Genomic DNA, 17,055 nt, shown 5'->3' with positions numbered 1-17,055 from the left:
ATCACTCTACCAGCCCACTTTACGTTCTGGCTTATAATAACACAAATCAACATTTATTTTCCTGGGATTCCTTGGATGATGAAACTCCTCATTATGTCATGCACATTTCCACCTATAGATTGTCTTCAGCTACTACTCCCACGTTATGTCCAACACTCACACAAATCCCTTCAAATCTCTGGCGTCATAGTGAGCATATAGCATAGTGTCTATTTTACGTCATGATGATGTACACGCCCCTCACTTCACACGGGTGTGATTTCATACCACCTGGCATCAAATTGGCTTCCAAAGTTACCATGAGGGGCCTATTTAAAAAAGAACATGCAAAAAAGCATGAACACAACACACACAACCGATAAACCACCAAATCTGAATCACATATTGAGGAGCCTCTACACAACACAGAGGCAAAAGCAACATCTACTCAAGCTTTTGTGAGCAGTTTTTAAGTTGCTTGATTTATTCATGTTGGATTCAAGAGTGGTGACTGAAATAATGATATTGACCTTCTAATGCGTGAGCGGGTCGTGTTTTTTACTTAAAGGACCACTTTTCAACCTATCTTCATATAATTGGTCCTCACTAATCATGATAAAATAGCAAAAAAACCTCTACTCAGTCTGTGTCTCATAGGCGGGCTGTGGGCAGTTCAGAAACCCGTCCACCAGTGACATCATCGATGGAGAATCCAAGCTAATAGAAACTGCAGGCTTTCAATTTCTGAAAAGTTGCAATGCGAAGATAGAAGCCAGTAATCACAATAATAATAAATAAATAAATATGCCCATAAGTGGCGCCACAAATGCTCAAATGTGAACTATATGTTGTAGAAATGCTATTTCCCCCCGCAACTTTCTCGGGGCCTGACGGCTGCACAACCCAATGCCTTACACAACTTTAGGTAGGCCGCCCAGACTGGCAGAAATAGAGAGTACCCCTTTTGCCCTTTATTTGCTTTTGTTTTCACTGGGGATTAGTGAGGAACTAAACTAATCCCCTTTACTGAGCGCGTGAGCCTCCCCCTCCCGCGGAGCAAACACGACCCAATCCGACTACTATGACCTCAGATCAGACGAGAGGACTTGCCGAATTTAAGCATATTACTAAGTGGAGGATAATAAACTAATAAGAATGTAATGAAGGAATTTCTCTGTTAAATGTAACAACTTGATTACTGTAGTCTAGTTAACCACTCTACTTATCATCGCTGTCGAGTGGAAACCTTGCATGTCCAAAACTGTTTCATTTCAGGACCTGGACAAAATAACCATTACCAAAATATCCAATGGATCCAGTAATAGTTATTTCGTTTTTCTTAATTGTTTTTATTGGTTCAATATCTATATATCCAGAGATACAAACCGCTAGCCACCCTCACCAAACAACACAATGCAGCTGATTATCTGGCACTGCAACTCTGCATTGAGTTGACGAGAAGTTGACGCTGAAGAATTCATTCTCTGGGTATCTGAAGTTTGAGTTAATATGACGGATGGCTGTTGTGTCAGGACATGCTGGCCTTTATTTTACATATTGTCCATAACATAACATAATATATGTTATATAATATAATAAAATGGTCGAATTTAGGAGCAGCATATTACCATAGCTTTTGTCTATTTAGTTAATAACATAACTCAAGTTAAAGACTACCACACACATTATATATAAAACGTTTGTTGATATATTTACAAAAAGGTGCATGAGGTGCATCAAATGTTTTTTTTTTCTTTCTTTAGAAGTCTTTAGATTGTTAAAGTGCTCGTGTCATTGTCTTCCGAGACGGACTGCGAGTGCGTGCGAGTGTTCGTGTTGAGTGCGATTTCCACCGCCGGCTCCTGGTCGATGCGCTGCGGGTGTCTCCCAAGCCGCTGCCCAATGCACTTGGCAGTCCTGAGCACGTGACCCCTGAACGAAGACCCTACGAAGGCGTAGAGGATGGGGTTGATGCAGGCGTGCGTCAGTGCCAGGCTCTCTGTCACCTGGAGGGCCCGGTCCAGCCCCTTGCTGAGGTCACAGTCGGTCACCAGTGCGTAGATGACGTCCAGCGCTCGGCACAGCTTCACCACGTTGTAGGGCAGCTGGGTGAGCAGGAACACGGCCACCATGGCCAGCAGGACGCGCAGGGCGCGCCACTTCCTGTCCCTCTGCACGCCGGTGGCGCGGCTCAACGCCCGCCCCACCCAGGAGTAGCACGCCACCATGACCAGGAAGGGCAACAGGAAGCTCAAGGTCACCTCCAGCAGCTCCAGGGTGGCCTTGGCGGGCCGGGCCATGCTGGGAGGGTAGATGGCCATGCAGGCCATCCTGTGGGACGTGTGCGTCACTTTGGAGAAGACGAGGTCGGGCAGGGCCAAGAAGCCGGCCGCCGCCCATATCGCGACGCACACCAGCAGCCACCGCCTCCGGGCCTGCTGGCCCGTCCCGCTGCGACCGGCGGCGTGACAGGCCAAGGCGCGGTAGCGGTCCACGCTGATGCACGCCAGCAGGAACATGCCGCAGCCGAAGTTGGTCCCGTACAGGAAGGTGGCGACCTTGCAGGCCGCCTCGCCCAGCCTCCAGCCGTGCACGGCGTCGGCCGCCCAGAAGGGCAGCGTGAACAGCAGCAGCAGGTCGGACACGGCCAGGTTGAGGATGCACACGTCCGTCAGCGTGCGCCTCCGCCGCGGCGCCGCGTACACCACCACCACCAGGGCGTTGCCGGCGAGGCCCACCACCAGCACCAGGGCGTAGATCGCCGGGAGGAAGAGGCCGGCGAAGGAGCGCACCGCCTCCTTGTCGCACACAGTGTGGTAGTCGCTGTAGTCGTAGCTGTCGTTGCCCGAGTCCCCGTAGTCGTCGACATCGCGGTCCCCGTCCATGTTCGCTACGCTGAGGGGAGAGAAGAGAGAGGTGCAGGATTTAACAAAAGTTTCCTGCTAGCATTTATGTTTTCTTTTAATGTTGTAAATGATTACTGTAGTCTAGTAGTTAACCACGCTACATATCGTCGCTGTCGAGTGGAAACCTTGTAGGCTACCGGTATGTCCAAAACCGTGACCCTACGCTTTAATAGCGGTGGCGACTCTGGGCGCAAAAAATCTCCTAGTGGGCATTCCTGCTGTCATTACCGTATGTCCTCGCTTTGAAGTGCACCATAAATGGTTCCGCGTGGAGGGTTAACAAAGCAACACATACATTTTATTGGCTATATCCCGGAAGATGTCGTCCAAAAGATACAATATTTTTATGTTTTTGAATGCCGTTCCTCCGCCCACTTTAAGACTATCACTTCACCTGCTTTCGCCAGTAGTTTCCGGGTCCCATAGACAAATAACGCACTTCCGGAAAATACGCCAGGCTGTCGCCGCACCTTCACATTTCAGGAAATGGACAAAATAACCTGTGTTCCAAAGGATCCAGTGTAGTTTGTAGTAGTCACAAGTTTTTGTTAATACTTAATCCTGTTCAATACTTTATGTATAAAATACTGAGACATAGTTAATTTAGAATTTACAATTTAGGCATTTAGCAGACGCTCTTAATCCAGAGCGACTTACATTAAGCAAAACTTTAACTTTCAACCCGGTGTCCCTATGTGGGGCATGCCATTATACTGTAGGTGAAACTGCATTTCATTTTTTTACAGTGAAAATAACTGATGTGCAAGTTCATCATGCGACACATTATTTATGCTACTGCCATGTGACAAAGTATAAACTAGGGCATACATTTATGGAGCGAAATTAAAAATAAAACAATATAAAAAGATTAGATGCAAGGTTTCCACCCAGCGGCGACAACGTTAGAGTCGGCTAGGTTACAGTTACACATAACGGATGCTGAATGATGTGTTGGAATGACACACAGAAAGGACGTTTTTTTTTTTTTTTTTATGAGGCCTCTTTAACCCCCCCCCCCCCAAATTAGGGGCCCGGTTTAGGAGCCCGGAAAGCACTGATCTGAAAGTTCATTGCAGTGTACACCCTGTCCATCCATCCATATTCAATGTGCTTTTCTGAGGCTTCTGTTGTTGTGTTCACACTGGCGGTGACAAAAGCTACATTGCTGACGAGTTGCTGCTGAAGTGTTACTCAAGCCACACTGTGTACATCAAAATGTTCGGCTCAAATAGCTCAGAGAACCGGTGAACGGCAAGAATAATGTTTTTCTTCCGTTTTTGTGGAAGAGCAGACTATGGGGAGAGAGAAAGGGAGGGAGTGGAAGTGGTGATACAAAAACATAGATTGATTGACGCGGCATCACTGCGTCATTTTGGAGTGCTGAAAATAAGTTGAAGTCAGCTCAACTTTTTTTTTTTTTCTTACATTTTTATCCCACGATTTTGTAACCCAGTTGTCTTTTCACCCAGTGCCAATTATCTAATGTAATCCTGGGCGCTACACTTCCTTTGCCAACCTGGGGGGGCAGCGGACTGACCTCATGCCTCCTTCCATGCATGAGGAGTCCAAGCTGCTTCTTTTCACCTGACAGAGGGGAATTTCCCCGGCCGGACGTAGCGCGTGGAAGGGACACGTTATTCCGACCAGTTCCTTTCCCCTCCATCAGGCACCCCGGCTGGCCAGAGGGAGGTAGTTTTAGAGACCAGGATTACGGCATGTTTTACCCTAGGGGACACGGGGAGAACATGCAAACTCCACACAGAAAGGCCCTATCGCCGACCCCCGCCTCGGGTATGGGCACTGATGACGCGGAGGAGGGAACACGCCGCCAGTGCCCACAGAGTCCCCAGTGGGAATCGAACCCAGGACCTTCTAGCTGTGAGGCGACAGCACTACCAACTGTGCCACCGTGCCCCTAAGTCAGCTCAACTTTGTGTACCAGTGTGTCATCTTGCCTGTCACGCAGCAACTAGTGTCAGGCATCATCAGTCTGTAGCTTCATGTTGCTGTCTTTCGTTGAAAATGTGTAGCCTGCTGCTGCTATGTTGCCATTAGTGTGAACCCAGCATGAGAGCCTGACTTATTTTGCATGGTACGTGCAGAGATCTGTGGATGAGTCAAAGAAAGCGTGGGCTTGGGAACCTCACGTATCCAGTCATTTGGGACAGGACGGGATGGGGGGAGGAAAAAACAAACAAAGCGCTCCAAATGCAGAAAATAAAAACGGATCCTTTCAGTGGAATCTCTCTCGCTCTGTTAGGATTGTGTGCCAGCTAGTGCATCCACCCTGGCTGAATTCCCTGGGTTAACACACTGAAAACAATATTGCCCAAAGAATATCCGAAACATTCTGGTTACATTCTAGCACTGTCTCTAGATTTTAGCACTTGACCTTAATTTTCTCTTAACCACTTTTACCCTAGTTTCCCAATTGTGGGCATATATATCTCTACCAGCCAGGGATTATCAGCTAGATGGCTGCATGATTCGCAGCTGTGAATGTTATCTGTGAACAAGACATGCATGCCCAGATGCCCCTGCTGCTGAACTGAGGGAGATGGTCACTTATCATCAGGCTTATCGTGTTGTTAGCATTCTCCTGTTGCAGGTCATGCTGGGAACTACGTATGCAGGCTGCACACAGTAGTATCACTTCTTCAAACCAGCATACTTAATCAAAGCCCTTGTCCCCACTTCAGTGTAAATTAATAGGATGACCTTAGAGTTGTCTTTGTAGATATGAGATTATTTTTGCAAGGTACCTCAGTAACAACTCGAGTTTAGGGAAGTCTGCGAAGCTTTCTAACAGAGAGAGCCATAAGCAGGTGAGTGATGCAGATGGCGTCATAGCTAATCGAGTTAAAATGCAGGAGAGGTTTTGATCATATTGTGTGCTTCAATGTTAGTGTGGTATGTCGGCTGTGAAAGGTGGGACATCTCCAGATTTGTAGCCTCATATTACGAATAGCTTTGAGGTTTGTTATGTAATACGTCAATATTTGTTAGCAGGGAGGGGGGACCCTTAGTGAAACAGATGTTGCTAAACGGATATTCAGAAGTATGTGAAGTATCCATCCTGCTGCCACAGCTGTTGTCATGAATACACAGAGAAAAAAAGAAAAGAAAACTGTAACATCATGTGTTCATTTGACAAGCAGTCTAAAACTGTAAGGGGAAAGTATTACACTCATGTTTAATTTACTCTCAGGATTCTTCAAGTGTAGCATAAACTACTGTGGGCAATATTAATTCAAATATTACGAAATTCCCTTTTTTATTTTCTTTCAATCTTGGCCTCAGCAATATTAATCCAAATGTCACCATTCTATTTGTAACACCATTACATCAGCTATATGCAGTAGTAAAGTAATAAAGTCTTTGGAACAGGACTTTGACTTTTGCCTTACAAAAGGTAATGTCATGGTACAGAAAGATGTTATGGAAACACAACAGAAGTCCAATCCAAAACCAAAACTTATTTAGTTCACCTTCACTGCTGTATTCTGTGTAATCTGTAGAATTCAGTTTAGCCTACAACGCATATATAAATGTACATAAAATGGTGACATGGTAGACTGTCACTTACCCTCTGTTTGATTCCATTGGTTGATCTCAGATGAAATTGGTCCTGAAAGTCCTGTTTGCCACTGTCGTATGGAATGGAGATGTCTAAAAAGTCTTTAATAGCTCTGCCCAACCCACGCTTCGAGGGAACACCTCTGTGTGGGTGGGTGTGTTTGGGGGGGGGGGTTTGAGTGTGTGTGTCACTGTGTGCGTATTCTAGACAGCACAACACAAGCCAATGACACTCCTCCTTCAGTGAGTCATGCACTTTATCTGTGCTGGTATACTGTGTTAGAATGTAGAATGTACAGTATATATCCTCTCAGTCATTCAGCTTTTCAAAGTAAAGTGTAGACGTTTTCACTGGCAGACCTGTCGGCTGCCATTGACATTACATATGGCTATACATACTGTATGCAAGTTGAACTATTTTATAGACGGGTGCTTAATGTTCTTTAGATAGATGCTTGGCATGTCGTTTACGGCTAGTAGTGCCAGTCAGGTAGATGCTAGTAGTATCGTGCTGTCGGGCAGAAACCAAGTATGTCCACATTTTTTAAACGACACAACCCTGCCTCATTTGGAGGTGCAGGACCAGCATGTGATCTCAGAGCACATAACACAACACAACAGTACCACATTCCAGGAGGTACTTGACAAGCAGTGGCAACAAGGCTGCGCTTTCTGCTTTTGTTTGCAGTTACATAACTCACCTCAGCACCCTGTCGACTCACTGAGGAACAGATCGATAATCCTGGCCAGCGGTTTTTTGAAGATGCAGAGGAAACCGAAACCATCTGGATGGACTTTGTGGGGAGCCTTGTCGATTTGATGAGTGATGAAAGGATAGTGCTTACATGCCATCCACCTCGCCAAGAGACACACACAAGTCGTCAAGTGTGATGGCACTGACGTCCTGTTGCTCTTGTATTCTACAAGTTGCAGCAATGCTCCGGTTCCGCTGTAATGCACAAAGACCTTACTGTACGTACAGGGAAAGATTGTATGTGCCAAGAAGATACAATCTGCCAAAAGTTGAGGATAATATCCTGGTGCTTCCAGCTTGCCATGCCCTAACGGGCTGTGATACGATGAGCAGTTTTTTTTAGAACAGGCACAATATCGATATAAAGTTATCGGGTAAAATATATAGTGATATTTATTTATTTTTGTCCACTTTTTTTAATCACAATTACACAAACTGCTCAATCTGTTATTGACTGACTTTTTGAAGTTTATTCCGACTCGCATTTTGTGAGACGCTCTGGATAAGAGTGTCTGATAAATGCCTAAATTGAAGATTGTGTAATTTACACCACAAATGGATCATCTTGTTTTCATTTGATATCAGCTCTGTCGGGTGATAATTTGGGGAAAAAACATTCAAATATGGAGGTTCTGCCCGACAGCAACGATATACTGTACATTATTGTCCCTTTGGGGAAATATGTCCTTTGCATTCGACCCAGCCATCTTTGCCTTATTAGCTAGGATTTGTGGTCTTGTAGTGCTTTGTAATGTACTTAATAGCATCCTGCTCATGTGCTTGACTGGTTGCGTGCCCAGCAAGGGTTTCAGGAACACTAACTTGGGATACTTTAAATGTAATTCCTTTTCCCTTTCACAGTATGCTCTGTGGTTTCTTTTCCACAAATTTGTAAGAATGTTTACTTACTTAAACCTTGTAGAGATCTTACTGTACATTCTCTCTCTCTCTCTCTCTCTCTCTCTCTCTCTTCAGAGCAGCCTTCCCTTATTCTCTGAGAATGAGTGATATGTTGTGAATGTTTGTTAGCTTTCAGATGTGTGTACTGTGTAGCATAGCATGTGTGGACATGCCTGCTGTCACACAGCACCTTGCTCTTTGCCATCAATGCTATGTTATGCTTGTTGATATGTCATCTGATGGCTGTATTTAAAAGATCAGGAGGTGCTGCTGAGATAGTGAAGTCAACTCAGTACCTTATTTCCTGATTATGTTTAAACAGTTTAAAAGGATTGGTTTGCCATTAGGACGTGTTGGGTTAGGGTTATTCTCACTATATACTGGACCATCACCTAGATCTGCATATATGGAGCTGGCCAGCAACTCTACATCTGACCTCAAACCCTTAGATCTCCATATATGGAGCTGACCTGTTCTGACATTCCATTATGTTGATCTGACGTCATCAAAACCTGTAGACTCAAGACACGCTCCATATATGGCCAGTACAGAATTCATTCCTTATGTTGATCTGACCCCCCATGCCAAAGTGCCAGTGCTCGCCCAGCAGTCTGCCGTCTGCCGTCACCCAGGCGGATGAAGGGCGAGCACGCTTCTCGTCCTCATGACGTCTTACTATGATATACTTTTCATTAGTTATTTGTTTCAATTTTGTTTAGAATTGTTGTTTTCCATTTCACTCACATACAATAAACCACGACCAGCTACGCCCAAATATTGAGTGTGTTATCTAACCTCAATGTGTTGTCAGTGCATCAGGCGCAAACAAATCAGTCGGCTCTACAAAAGGACAAAAGGAAAAATGACGGCATTTACCTACCCTTGTGGTCTCCTGGGAGATGGTTTTTCAGGTCAGTTGTGAAGGAAACCAGTGATTCACAATCCTTGAAAGTTTAATGGACGGTGTCAGGGCATTCTACATTTCCATGGAGTAGTAAAATGAGAATTTTCCCATGTTTGTTCAAAATTTGAGTTGGTGGTACCAGATCATGATGTTGTGGCTGTGCGTGTTACTCACTTTGGAGAAGTAGTTTCAAGTGTCTTAAATACCACTCCTGTTGATTTGAAAAAGGCTGTGCTAGTTGCTTGGTTCAGTGGTTCCCAAAGTGCGGTCCGGGGACCCCCAGGGGTCCTTGAGCGAGTTCCAGGGGGTCCCCAGCTAAATGATTATTTGGAACCAAATGGACCCTTACGGGTCTGTAACTCTTGACAGTGTACAAATGTTACAAATGTTGTACAAACAGATTTGTACACTCTCAGAGTTAAATTAACATTGATTTTACCATATGTATTGGGGGTCTCAGAGATAGAAATGCCATTAAATGAGGGTCCGTAGCCTAATGCATGTCAAACTGGGGGTCCTTGAAATTAAACGGGTTGAGACTCACTGCTAGAGCCGTAAAGATATTCTCCTATGGGGCATATCTCTTCAAATGGGGGTTCTGGGGGTCCTTGACCTGAATAAGTTTGGGAACCACTGGTTTAGTTAACTATAATAACTCTGGGTGCTGTGTGGTCATACTTTGGGCTCTGGTGTAAGCTATAAGGTTTCCATTAATTTTTTTTTTTTAAAGGACAAAGGAAATGTAACTCATCAGGTAGAGGTCTCAGCAGAGAGTCAACCGAACATTTGTCTGTCTGTACCTCCGTCCGTGCTTAGCACATCACAGTTGAGGAATGTTTTCATTCCACACTGAAGTCACATAGAGTACAAGGTTGTCTGTGCTCTAGTTATCCCCAGACAACCTATGCAGAGCAAAGCATTTGATGTATTACCTTGTGTTTTCCTTGCTTTCTCTAAAATCGCTCTGGATTAAGAGCGTCTGCCAAATGCCTAAATTGTAAATTCACTGACCCTCACAGGTGCTGGTAACCCACAATGCAAGGTGTCCATTGTGATGTGCAGGAGCGGCAGCTCTCATGATGTTAACAACAGGTCAGTAATGCAGTCATACATTACTATTAGTTTTATTCTGTTAGTTTGTGTTTTTTGTTTTTTTTCCCCCAACATAGGCATGTACGCATGTATGTACTAACCATTAACCGCTACTATTATGTAATTATCCATGTCAATAAATCACATTGACAGTTGTAATTTGCACTGATCTTACTTGAAGGCAAAGCAAATGGCAACAATACCACTTCAAATGACCACGCCCAGGGAATTTAGCACAGTATACACACTATATTTTGTGTTGCTACAATGTGATGGAACCTCTCTTTTTGGCAAAGTTACATGAAAAACAGGAAGGACGGACCTATTCCCCATCAATCCCCCCTGAATGCAAAAACCTGTTGAAAGTTTCAAAATCTCTCTATAAATGCACCAAGTCTCTGTGTGTAACTGTAATGATAACTCTGAACCTAGGCCATTTGGTGCACTCCACGTTCCACAGGGAGTTGAGACTGCTTGAGGGACTGTTTGGACATGATAGGAAACTCTTGTTATTGATGTAGGCTACATTCCGTACATTTGTGAGGTTTGTATTGGGCCACTCCGTGAATGGCAAATTATCTGCACCTTATATCCAACTACACTACAATGTGTGTTACATTCACCTATTTCACACAGCTCGAGGACACTTTGACACAAAGCCAGGCACAGACCTGGGGATGGAGTCGGAAACCAAATGGGTCCCAAGGTGGCCACTGTACCTCCTGAGTCACGGCCGCCCTGAATGCAACCAATAATTCATTCAAGTGTTGTGTATATAAATAATGGTACTATTCTGCCAAAAAAGCATTGTTGAATTGTATATTTAAACCAAATAAACTAACAAGATCACCTTAAAGCTCTGATTCAGATCGTTGTGTTCTCAGGCATGGCCAACACAGCATGGTCCTGGTACCAATGGACAGCCCTGGAGTGAAGCTGATCCGACCACTCACTGTGTTTGGCCAGGATGGTATCATAATTCCCTTGTTTCTTCCTAGTCAAACAACCCTCCTGTCCTTATAAATATGACTATAGCTGAGTTTTATATCCAGTACATATACATATACATGTACATGTTTGACCCTGCAAGTCATACAATATTGTTTTTATTGAGACTTACACCAACTCAGCCTATGCAGCATAAGCTGATACCGACAATATGCCTCTCTCATCTACTGAGATATCTTTACTTTAATCAGTATTTCCAATAGTTTTTCTCAATACTTTATGATGCATTGTGAGCTTGTAGATATGTTATTAACAAAAGATTCTCATGCATTTTGAACTTGTGAAATGGGACGTATCTGCACAATAAGTACTTTAGCTTTTGGTACTTTAAGTATATTTTGATGCAGACACTTTTGTACTTTTAGTACTTTTAGTATAGTTTTGAATATGGGACTTCCACTTGTAACTATTGATACTTTTACTTAAGTAAAACATGTGAACACTTCTTCCATCACTGACCAAATGAGACTATTTTGCTTGCCTCCTATGATGCAAGAAAGATGTATTGGCGCTGCACTGCGGCGACATGGACGTAAGGGCTACGCATGCGGGCCCTTTGTCTAGGACAAATTTCTTCCTCGGGAGACAAATAATAAAGAACCTTGATTTCATTCGTAGCATTTTGATTTGTCTAAACCCAGATGCTGTTCACGGGGGTCACTTTGAGGTGCACTTTGACAACGTGCGTGTCCCGGCCTCCAATATCATCCTGGGTAAGTGACTGTTTGTATGGTTGTGTATCTATTTACTGAAATCATGCTTACGGAACGTCATCACATGCAAAGACCTGCAGCTAAAGTTATTGGCAATAGGATGCAAATATTAAAACGTTTCTGCATCAGATAACACAGTGGTTTAGTTCACCAGCATGTGGTATACATTTCATGCTTCAAATACCATTTGGTCCTTCAGTTTTGCTGCGTTTCAATATTTGGAATAGATCTTTTGGAAAATAAATAGATTGAACCCATAGCACGCACAGTACCAACTCAATCAGTTGTGTGTGTGTGTGTGTGTGTGTGTGTGTGTGTGTGTGTGTGTGTGTGTGTGTGTGTGTGTGTGTGTGTGTGTGTGTGTGTGTGTGTGTGTGTGTGTGTGTGTGTGTGTGTGTGTGCGTGTGCGTGTGCACTTGTGTACCTAGGAGAAGGCAGGGGATTTGAGATTGCCCAGGGTCGCCTGGGGCCTGGCAGGCTGCACCACTGCATGAGGGCTGTGGGCCTGGCAGAATGGGCACTGGAGTTGCTCTGCCAGCGCGCCTCCACCAGGCAAACGTTTGGCAAGAAACTCTACCAACATGTAAGTGAGGCATCTCTCTCATCTAGCCAGTACTGTCTCTGTTCTGTGAAGCCAGATACAGTGTCGGAGTTTACAACTGGTGACCACTGGTGGTCCGTGAAGGAATTGCATGTGGTCCCTGATCATGCATTTAGAAACATATAGGAAAGTGAAGACTGTCTTTTATTTTTATTTTATTTTTTCCTGAGAAACTAAATTATCTGGTGACCTATGATGACGCCTAAATGTTGTAATTTACTTGGAAGTTAGAGGTGAAGAAATTCCACAGAAAGTGTTTGTATCTCAAGAAGGTCAGTCATTATTATTAGGAAATATATACTGCATGTGTGTGCTCGACGTTCATACAATCAGTATATCAGTTAAAATAAAATTTATTTAATGTGGAAGGTTGGATAAAGTAAGAACGGAATTATATTAACTGAGATAAGAATAGATCAGTGGTTCTCTATCTTTTCTGAGCCCTGGAACACAAGCATATTTCAGATCATTAATGACCGATAAGGGCTTGATATAGTTTGTTGTGCGTACTACCACAAGCCTTCCCTCCCCACGCTAATTCATTCAAATGTGGTTTTTTTATGGACTTAAAATAATAACTTAAACATTTTAATATATTTAACAAGGGTATTTTATTTATTTCCATTTCGAAACCTTTTCCCAAGGACCACCTGCAGACATAATTATACCATGGATCAATAGTAGTCTGCAGACTATTGTTTGAGAAACAGTGGGATGCATAGACATGTAATGCATAACAATAAGTTATGCATTCTATAACTGTGATGCATTATCACAAAAAGTAATGAAAAAGAATCTTAGCCCATATCCTCATCCAACACAACAGTGGTCCCCAGGTTAATTCTTGAAAACCCCTGCGTTAATAGCATGCATTTGTTTGCGGTTGGTGACCCCTAGTGGCCAACATTAATACAGTAGTAAAAAATATCAGCAGTTGCAGTTTAATAGGCCAAACTTCCAAGTTGTGTCAAAATCTAATGGGCAGATTGCCATGAAACATGCTGAGCACATTCATGCTCCCTGGAAGATGACCCTTAACTATTTAAGTGACCCCATCGTCTAGTGCCACCCTCACCTGAGGCCAATATATCAACTTTTCACACATAATCTGACCTACCCTTTCTCTAACAGAGCGGATGTCTTTTGTGGGAACTACGGATGGAAATTTGCATTCACTAAATTATGGCATGCGTAAGATAAGAACGTAACAGTGGAATATCTATACAATGAAACTATACATATAAACTGTACATATATACTAACTATACTATGCTATACATATGTACTATGACGTGATATGACTACATACAATGCAATTATAGTGCTGTCTACATAACATGCTATAAGTCTGTATCAAATGCTATCTAAGTCTACAGAAATGCTATCTAAGGGGGTAGGGTAAGTGCTATGGGCCATGATGGAGTCTGTAGAAAATAATACCAGCACTCACGTAGTATCCTGGTTCCTGGAAGGATTAAAGCTTTGATGAGTCTGAAAAGGTGGGTTTTCAGACTACGTCTACTGCTCAAGACCCTGATGCTAGATAGGAGGTGTGGAGGGCAGAGATTCAGGAGTCCTGATTTACATGGAAACAATGAAGGATCTACAGTAGCAGACAGAAATGTCAACAGGCGCTCTGCGCTTGGTATAAAGACCTCCCCACTCACTGTCCATGTTACTGCTCTGTGTTGTAGGAGGTAGTGGATCTCTGGATCATGTTACTGCTCTGTGTTGTAGGAGGTAGTGGCTCACTGGATCGCAGAGTGCCGTTTGATGATAGAGCAGACCCGCCTGTTGACTCTGAACGCCGCCCACGCTCTGGACTCGCACGGAAGCCGAGCTGCAAGCAAACAGGTAACTGCGGTGTCTGAAAAATCTCTCCGCACAAGTGTAACAGCACCCCTGACTATGTGTTCTGAAGCGACTCAATTCCCTCTGTGATTGTCTAGATCGCTATGATCAAGGTGGTTGCAGCCAGGATGGCATGTAAGGTGGTAGACTGTGCCATCCAGGTCTATGGAGGAGCAGGTGTGTCTGGAGACTTCCCGCTAGCACAGATGTAAGTACCTCCAGACCAGGGGTGGGCAACTTTGACGATGGAGAGGGCCACTATATTTCCACATTCACTCCCCATAATATTACCGTCGTAGCAAAAATAGCCGATCTACAAGCTGAAAACGCGGCGCAGCGCGACACATTTTGAGCTTGTAGATCGGCTATTTTTGCCATATTCGAATTGAAATCTTGCATATTTTTTTAATTGGAATCCTGAAAATTAACATTTTTATGTAATTTCAAATGCCTTTAATTGTACGTGTGTTGAGCATTGAGCTACTAATTTAGACTGAAGTAATTAAAGCGGGTCATGTTTGCATGTTGTGGAATTGTAACAGCTGAAACCAATATTATATCAGTATTCTGACATTAACCTGAGGGCCACATTAAGTGAAGGTGGAGGCCGCATGTGGCCCCTGGGCCGCCAGTTGCCCACCCCTGCTCCAGACAGTGTGCAGAATGTTCCAGTCACTAGTGCCATCACGATTATGAAACTGTACTTGACTTGCTTCAATAATTGTGATTGAGGATTTAATTACATTTCTGTTGTTGCACATTATGAATAGAAATCACATTTCTGTTTGGCTTTTAGGCTTTGTAAACAAAATGTGCACTGTACAGGGCACATATTATGACAAATACCTTACATCATTTCATAACTTTAAAAAAATACAGCGTTTTGAGCTTGTAGAATTTCAAAAAAAAATTGAAGATTTTTGAAAAAATAACATGAAAATGATTGAATGATTATGCAAAAGATAATTATGATAATTGTGTAATGATTGACATGCCGACCTGTCACTTTGCATCACATCGTGTCTACTGAAGTAAATATTGTGGCTTTCATCATCAGGTATGCCTACGTGAGGACCCTGCGCATCGCTGATGGCCCAGATGAGGTTCATCTATCCTCCATCGCTCGTCTGGAGCTCAGAGATCAGCTCAGGAAGACACAGGCTAAGCTGTGATGTCATGGTTAATTCAGGCCCCAGTCGAGACTCACCACAATGTTTATTTCGATCTGCTGTAATGAATGCAGTGCCTTACTTGATCTCAAAGAAAGTTGGAAAATAAATCCTTAATTTTGTTTAACATTGGCTACTTTAATAATACAATCTAGATACTTTTAAATGTGCTATAATGTAAAGTAAAATAACATCAAGATTTGTAGCAAAATGAAGAAAACAAAGCATAATCCAATACTATATCTTCTTTTCAGACTCATGAAATGAAGGAAATTGACCCCATGTTTTGTATAAGCCTGACTGATATCACCGGTGTTTGGTCAGCTACTTTGAAAGCGTAGCTTGTAAGTACAGTTAGCTCACAATCCGTCTGGGCACACTTTCCGTCTGGGCACACCTTAGCGGACAGCCGCGGACAGAAGCTGTCTTTTACGTCATTTCCGAGTTTTTAGACAGCTGGTGAATGGAAAAGAAGCTCCACCTCTGCGACTGACCCCTATGGGGATTTCAATACAAATAAATAAATACATGAACCTGCGCTCTACCTGGCCTCTACTGAAAGTGACGTCAGACTTCTGTGCTCTATGGCAGTAGCTTGATCAAGCTACATTTCTGCCCTGGAGAAATGTAGCTTGAAAAGCTACAGCTACATAGAATAAGTAGCTGAGCTAGTAATGAATCCAAAACGTGTAGGGGCCCGTGTAGTTAACTTTTACACTAATTCAACCTTAAGATCGGCCAAGAAAATCCAACTAGAGATTTGAACCGAGCCTTTACATCCCGTAAAGCTGAATAATAAAAAGTGTGAATCGAGTTTCTAGGTGAAAGTGATTTTTGACGTGCCAATGTCTGCCATTGAGCCCCATTGTAAATTTGAAAGCACTATATTTCTAAAACTATGAAACATTTCAAAGATTCCTTTTCAGGCAAACATGTCCACCGTAAGATGAACCTAACTAGGCTAGAATGGGGTTGCTAGGTGTAAGTATGTAGGACTAGTAGCATGCCATATGTTTCTCATCCTCCGCAACACCAATTCTCATACACCGCTATACTTTTAAGTATGTTTTATCCTCGTTTTTCATCATTATCGACCATGGGCTATAGCCCATATCGTACTGCATACTATAGCACGCCGTTTTTCATCATTTTTGAGGATTTGAAAAAAAACGATGGGTTATAGCCCATAGTTTTTTGAATTTTTGAAAAAAAAAAACTATCCTCGTTTTTCATAATTTTGGACCATGGGCTATAGCCCATATCGTACGGCATACTATAGCACGCCGTTTTTCATCATTTTTGAGGATTTGAAAAAAAACGATGGGTTATAGCCCATAGTTTTTTGAATTTTTGATTTATTTATTTTTTATCCTCGTTTTTCATCATTTTGGACCATGGGCTATAGCCCATATCGTACGGCATACTATAGCACGCCGTTTTTCATCATTTTTGAGAATTTGAAAAAATGAAAAAAACGATGGGTTATAGCCCATCGTTTTTTTCATTTTTGAAAAAAAAGAAATCCTCGTTTTTCATCATTTTGGACCATGGGCTATAGCCCATATCGTACGGCATACTATGGCATGCCGTTTTTCATCATTT

At 43.1% G+C, this 17,055-nt stretch overlaps 2 protein-coding genes across 3 annotated transcripts in view; one reads left to right on the top strand and one right to left on the bottom strand.

The window, feature by feature from the left end:
- acad11 (acyl-CoA dehydrogenase family, member 11) overlaps positions 1-16,815 on the top strand; it is a 36,352-nt gene extending 19,537 nt beyond the window's left edge. The window contains exons 14-20 of the mRNA XM_083778697.1: positions 10,039-10,111; positions 10,996-11,081; positions 11,761-11,832; positions 12,261-12,415; positions 14,171-14,287; positions 14,383-14,492; positions 15,342-16,815. Coding sequence (XP_083634823.1) covers positions 10,039-10,111; positions 10,996-11,081; positions 11,761-11,832; positions 12,261-12,415; positions 14,171-14,287; positions 14,383-14,492; positions 15,342-15,456 — 728 coding nt within the window. The 3' untranslated portion in view covers positions 15,457-16,815. The remainder of the gene's footprint in view (positions 1-10,038; positions 10,112-10,995; positions 11,082-11,760; positions 11,833-12,260; positions 12,416-14,170; positions 14,288-14,382; positions 14,493-15,341) is intronic.
- ackr4b (atypical chemokine receptor 4b) lies at positions 1,439-7,333 on the bottom strand. Of its 2 annotated transcripts, none has more exons than XM_083778699.1 (2): positions 7,163-7,333; positions 1,439-2,874 (listed from the first exon to the last, which is right to left on the bottom strand). In XM_083778699.1, the coding sequence occupies exon 2, from the start codon at positions 2,862-2,864 to the stop codon at positions 1,749-1,751; it is 1,116 nt and encodes a 371-aa protein (XP_083634825.1). In that variant the 5' UTR covers positions 2,865-2,874; positions 7,163-7,333; the 3' UTR covers positions 1,439-1,748. The 2 variants fall into 2 exon arrangements, with proteins under 2 accessions (XP_083634825.1, XP_083634824.1); XM_083778698.1 differs by lacking the exon at positions 7,163-7,333 and adding an exon at positions 6,472-6,725.
- Positions 16,816-17,055: the final 240 nt, after the last annotated feature.

The sequence above is a fragment of the Protomyctophum parallelum genome (genome assembly GCF_964188405.1).
Source record: "Protomyctophum parallelum genome assembly, chromosome: 12".
Lineage (NCBI taxonomy): Eukaryota > Metazoa > Chordata > Actinopteri > Myctophiformes > Myctophidae > Protomyctophum > Protomyctophum parallelum.
The sequence above is the reverse complement of the archived record's forward strand: the minus strand, read 5'-3'. Positions and strand labels throughout refer to the sequence as shown.